The 6,774-nt window shown below is 40.6% G+C and overlaps 1 protein-coding gene across 1 annotated transcript; it reads left to right on the top strand.

The window, feature by feature from the left end:
• LOC103120617 (keratin-associated protein 3-3) lies at positions 1-1,107 on the top strand. The gene has a single exon (XM_060203522.1). The coding sequence runs from the start codon at positions 53-55 to the stop codon at positions 356-358; it is 306 nt and encodes a 101-aa protein (XP_060059505.1). The 5' UTR covers positions 1-52; the 3' UTR covers positions 359-1,107.
• The last annotated feature ends 5,667 nt before the right edge of the window (positions 1,108-6,774 follow it).

The following is a 6,774-nucleotide window of genomic DNA, read 5'->3' on the forward strand; positions in this document are numbered from 1 at the left end:
ACCTCATCTTTCTTTAAGCTAACCTAGTAAAAACCACAGATCCCCCACCACCATGTCTTGCTGCTGTGCTCCCCGATTCTGCTGCAGTGTCCCCACTGGCCCTGCCACCACCATCTGCTCCTCTGACAAATGCTGCCGCTGTGGAGTCTGCCTGCCTAGCACCTGCCCACACACTACTTGGCTCCTGGAGCCCACCTGCTGTGACAACTGCCCCCCACCCTGCCATATTCCTCAGCCCTGTGTGCCCACCTGCTTCCTGCTCAACTCCTGCCATCCCACCCCAGGTCTGGAGACCCTCAACCTCACAACCTACACTCAGTCTGGCTGTGAGGACCCCTGCATCCCAAGCTGCTGCTGATGGATCTCTGCTTCACTCAACTCAATGCCTGATACTGAATGACTCAACCAGCTTCAATGTTCACCTTCAATTAATTGACTCTGCTTTGGCAACTGGAACAAGAAGAGAATACCACCCCCCAATAAAAATAATCAAGAGACTTAAGGGTCATGTAGGAGGGACCAGTAACCAAGTAGAATTTGAAAAGGTAGATATCTTTGGCTTCCCCAAATTCTTCACTTCCTTCCTGTAAGACAGAACTTTCTTTGGGTACTTTGGAAATTGTTTTCAATCTTGGGTGGTAACTCTCTGGAAGTTGAAGACCTTCATTATCTTCCAAATAAAGATTAAGTCTCTGGAATAGCACAAATGTCTACAATTACTTTTGCTTTTGTATGCTAATTTATTAACTGAATTGTTTAACTCCAAATCAACATTTCAAGAAAAAAAGAGGACAACTAAAGACTGAAAGCTGTGCAAGATACACAAATATCTCTTGCATTTGTTGTTCTTGATATTTTAATTAAACTGAAGAGCCTCAAATATAAGATGATCCAGTGCATTGACATTCTTGAAATTAGAACTTTCTATGACTTGTCCTCCCAAAGTGATTTAAAATGGTAAGTTGAGAAGTGCATAATGTGACTAGAAGATCAAACATGGAATGTCAACTAATTCAAGTAACCTGTATATTTATACAAAATACTAATAACATAATAATGTTATTACTCATTCAATGGACATTTATTAAATACCTATCATATACCGTATACTTTATTGTTCATTAATTCAATGAGCTGATAGTCTGGTAGGTTAGGGAGCTACATAAACAATACTCATTCATTTCTTCATTCAATTTATCATTATGTACTGAAGTTGGCAATATGATATATACGGGCTGAGCTATGGCAACCTAATCATAGAAAATTAGCTTTCCCTCAGAAAACAAATATGACAACAAAATGACTCAATGAATTTCATCAGAAATTAGCTGAGATTTCTGGTAAAGAAAGAAGCATCACTATCTGCAGGTTAGAGATTTCTCATGGATAATAGGATCTGGAGGTGAGGAACAGAAAAACAGCACTGCTTTGCCAGCAGGCACCATATTTTCATTTGCTTCAAGTTCATGTGGTAGATATAAAGGACCTTCTGGGAACCAAGTGGTCATTGAGTGGCTTTATAACATTACAGAAGCCACACCTTCCACCTTCTGCACCCCCTAGTGACCCTGGATCCATACTCCCCTCCCACGGGCTTAACAAATAGGAAAGCTATCAGGTGAAGGGATAGGATATGGAGCTCTGGTGGTGAGAATTGTACCCCTCCTATCCTATGGTCTTGTCAGTGTTTCCAACTGCTAGAGACCTTGGTGAACTGGAGCAGACCACACTACAGGTGTGGAAAGTGACTTTGACCTCACAGAACAGTCCCCACTTTTAGAAATTAGTCTTTGAAAGGTCTAGGATTCTTCTACCTACTCCTGTCCCCTAGACAAGACCTCTTTTTAAGAGACTTCATGAGCCATAACACTACTTCACCTATTCAAAATGCCTCCCCTGCAGCAACTCACATACAAAATAGCCCCTACCACCATCTGCTGGCCAACAACAGAAACCAAAACAGATGGATAAAACATGGAAAATGTATGCCCTGCAATGCCAAGGTAATAGCCAGAAATTTTATGATGCAGGTTTAGAAGAATTATCATCAGAGAAAGAATTTAGAGAATACATTGTCAGGAAATTTGAAGAAGTATAAAGTTCGTAATTTAATAGGGAGAAATGGATTAAAAAATAAATCCATGACATCAAAGATTCACTTGATAGGAAAATGAAAAGCTTGAAAACAAAGTATAAAGGACATTTGAATGCATTCCTGTAACAAATAACAAGCCAAGGAAATAGATTATCCCATGTAGATGAGAGAATATCAGAAAGAGAAGAAGATAAACTGGATACATTCTTTGACTTCAAAGGACAAGGAGAAAAAAAAAAGCTTTAGGAAAAATGAAGCAACTCTTCAATAGACTGAAAACTCCATTAGAAAAGAAAATAACACAATTATAGGGGTGTAAAGTAGAGAAGATAAAAGGAAAGGAGCACAAACCATATTCAGGGGCCAGGCAGTGGCACATCTGGTTAAGTGCACACATTACAATGCACAAGGATCCAGGTTTGAGCCCCTGGTCCCCACTTGCAGTGGGAAAGCTTCATGAGTGGTGAAGTAGGACTGCAGTGTCTCTCTGTCTCTCTCCCTTTCTATGCCCCCCTCTAAATTTCTCTCTGTCTTTATCTAAATAAATTTTTAAAAAATTAAAAAATAAGGAAACCATATTCAAAGAAATAATAATGGAAAATTTTCCAAATCTGGGATATAATCAAGATATAAAGGTTCGGGAAATGGAGAGAGCTCCCAAACCCCTAAACCCATATAGGCCTACATCAAGGCAACTCATTGTGAAACTATCAAAGATAGAAATAAAGAAAAAAAATTATAACCTGTCAAGGAAAAGAAGAAAGTGACCTATAAAGGTGCTGTAATCAGACTACATCAGACTTTTCTGTAGGAACCAGGGAGGTCAGGACAGAATGGAGTGGTATATTCAATTTTTTAAAAATATTTACTTGTTTATTTTTCATTAAAGAGAGTTACAGAGGAAAATGATACACAGAAAAAGACCAGAACACTGCTCAGCTCTGGCTGATGGTGGTGCTGGGGACTGAACTTGGGACCTCAGAGCCTCAGACATGAAAGTCTTTTGATAACCATTATGCTATCTGCCTAGCCCATATGGTTTTAAAAGAAAACAACTGCCAGCCACATGGAATTTACCTTGCAAGACTATTATCCAAATATCAAAGAGAAATCAAAACCAGCACCAGACATACAATAACTAAATGATTTTACCACTATCAGGCCTGTCTTGCAAGAGTTACTGAAAGGAGTTCCACAGAGAAAGAAAACAAGCAACATTTAACTTTCAACAAAGCAATGAACAGTTAAACACAGTCAGGTGCACAAGCCATGGAAATATAAGCAATTTTAAAGTTATGAAAAGACAAGAAGTAGATAGGTGCTATTCAAGAAAATAATGGTGAGACAAAACCATTTTAATTAGTGATTTAATATTGATTTATGAAATTATGAGATAACAGGGGTATAATTCCACACTTTTCCTGCCACCAGAATTCTGTGTCCCCATTCCCTCCATTGGAAATGGCACCTTCTTCTTCTTCTAGCATTCGCCCTTCTTCCGTAGCCAGTCAACAGCGTCAGGTTGAGCCTGATGTAAAGTTTCGAGACCTCCTTTGAATCTGGAGAGGTGGCAGTCATTGACTATGTGGGTCATAGTCTGTCTGTAGCTGCAGGGGCAGTTCGGGTCGTCTCTGGCTCCCCAGCGGTGGAACATAGCGGCGCACCGGCCATGGCCAGTTCAATAGCGATTGAGGAGGGCCCAATCATAACGTGCTAGGTCAAAGCCGGGTTGACGCCTGCAGGGGTCTGTGATGAGGTGTTTGTTCTTTACCTCAGCTGACTGCCAACTCTGTTTCCAATTCTCCCAAAGTCACAGATATTGGTTGACTATTATTTCTTTTTCTTTTTAATTTCTTATTTATGAAAAGGAAACATTTACAAAACCATAGGATAAGAGGGGAACAACTTCACACAATTCCCACCACCAGACCTCTGTATCCCATCCCCTCCCCTGATAGCTTTCCTATTCTTTAACCCTCTGGGAGTATGGACCCAAGATCATTGTGAGATGCAGAAGGTTGAAGGTCTGGCTTCTGTAATTGCTTCCCCGCTGAATATGGGCAATGACAGGTCGATCCATACTACTCCCAGCTGTCTTTTTATCTAGTGGGGAAGGGCTCTGGGGAAGCAGAACCCCAAGGCACATTGGTGGGTTTATCTGTCCAGGGAAGTCTGGTCGCATCCTGCTAGAATCTGGAACATGGTAGCTGAAAAGAGAGTTAAAATACAAAGCCAAACAAATTGTTGAACAACCATGGACCTAAAGGCTGGGATAGTTCAGGTGAAGTGTTGGGGTTTTCCATTTTGTAGATAGCTAGTAAGCATCTTATAGGTATATTTCAAAGGGCTTGTAGCTATACTAGTGTTTTTATTTGTTTGTTTGTTTGTTTGCTTGCTTGCTTGCTTGCTTACCTGAGCCTGAAATCTGATATGCAGGTGGGTCCAAGTTATTGTTTGGGGAGATGATGTCATGGCTGGGAAAAGGACCAGAAAGTTTGATCAGGGAAGATAGTAGCTCCATAATATGGGAAAGGGGTATAAATATTGTTGACTGTAAACCCCATCGATTTGATCTGATCTGGGACCCATAATTAACTTAGGAACCTGTGTGACCTCTGCATCCCTCTAGATCTGAGCGCATATTCTATGCCGTAGGAACATTCCATGCTTCCCCAGTATCGACCCATCTTCCTCAGGTTTAGCATTGAGTATGTTGTCCATCCTCCCTTCAGAGGATGGAACATTCTCTATCATTATTGATCCAAGTTGAAGGCAAGGCCCTATGGGGGCCCACAAAGGGGTCTATTTTGTTGTTCCTGGTATAAATGAGTGGTAACAATGGAGAGAGGGATTTATTCTAGTTCTAGGCCCATCAGGTCTCTTTGGGAATCTCATGACTGCCTGATTAGGGCCCCAGATGGGACTATTATTTCTATAACTATCTATATTTATATAAATATTTGCCCATTTTCTCCTATGGCCCTACCTTCTCTTTCTTTCCAAATTGCATATACATCTATTGCTACTTCTGAATGTCCTTTCTATTTTTCTTTTCCTCTCTCCAGTTCTTGATGGAATTGGAGTTCAGAGTCATGGATCAAAATTCTTTTTGGGGTGTAGAAGGTGGGAGTTTTGGCTTCTGTAATTGCTTCTCAGCTGGAAAGGGGCATTGGCAGATTTATTTATACTCCCAGCCTATTAATTTCTTTTCCTAGTAGGGTAGGGCTCTGGAGAGGTTAGATTCCAGGACACATTGGTTAGGTCATATCCCCAGGGAAGTCAGCATAAAATCATAGTAGCATCTGCAACTTAGTGACTGAAAGGCAGTAAGATATAAAGCAGGATAAAATGTATAATAAACAGGAATCAAAAAGGAGGAATAGAGCAGATGAGAATAGGGATTTGGGGGTGGAGAGAAGCTAGGAAATCTATTTTAGGTATGTTTCTAGGGGCCCATGACTTTACTAATTTTGTTAAAGGGTAATAGTTTGTTGGGCTAGCAATGTGAAAGAGATGACCCAGGAACTGAGCTGGTGGTGCAAGGTGGTTCAAATCTTTATTAGTCTGAGTGCCCCAGAGTCAGGCGGTAGCACAGCAGGTTAAGCGCACATGGTGCAAAGCGCAAGGGCCAGCATAAGGATCCAAGTCCCAGTGCTCCCCCCCCTCGAGTAGGGAAAACAGAAGTGGCAAATAAAAAACAGAAGTGGCTTGACAATACCATACATGGTTAGGAAAGGGGTGGAGAAAGGTAAAAGGGGCTGGGAAAGGTAGGAACTTCCTTAGCAACTGTTGTGAGGGGTTTAACTGGTAGGATTAATAATACCCTGCAGGCAGGGAGGGTCTTGAGGGTAGGAAAATAATATATCAAATGAGCAATATGGGTGGGGAAATAGGAAGGAGACCTTAAGTCATTTGTTAGACAAAGCAGAATATTGATATTTAAATGATAAAAGACAGGGAGTGAGCTGACAGGGAGGCAAAAAACTGAGGTTCAAACCTCTCCCAAGGTCAACCTAAGCAAGAGAGAGACTGACAGGGAGATTTGTTTCCTCAGTTCCCTATTTTTCAATGGGAAAAGCCTTACCAAGCTCAACCTGGTTCTCATAGTATTCCCAGCAATAGTTAACATGCAGGTGACCTAAAAATATTTAATGGGAAGATGGTGTCAGAGTTGAGAATAGGTCTAGAAAGGTGGATTAGGACAGAAAGTAGTTCCCAAACTTGAAGCAAGTATATAAATACAATTAATTGTTTACCCCATCCATCATACCCAAGATCCATATATATTCACAGCATGTGAATGTAAACCATACTAGGCTGCATTCATTTCAGGACCAGTCTTCCTCAAGTAGTAGAGTGGATGACTAGGCCTCCCTTCAGAAAGTGAGGCAATCCCCACCATTAATGCATTATAGCGAGGGCCAGGTCCTAGAGAGGCCCACAAGAGGCCCATGATGGCAACAAGAACAATTTTAAAAAATCTTTCTTAGATAAATTTATATGTAAATATTTCTATATAAATTATATATATATGCTAATTTTGTGTGTAATACATTTGCATGCACAATCCTCTAGGTCTTTTTAAATTGATGTCATTTTCCCTCTTGTACATTTTATTCTTTCTTGCATCTTTCTGTTCATTTTTCTAATCCTTCTTATCATATGTAATACCTTGAGTT

Source organism: Erinaceus europaeus, chromosome 12 (genome assembly GCF_950295315.1).
Source record: "Erinaceus europaeus chromosome 12, mEriEur2.1, whole genome shotgun sequence".
Lineage (NCBI taxonomy): Eukaryota > Metazoa > Chordata > Mammalia > Eulipotyphla > Erinaceidae > Erinaceus > Erinaceus europaeus.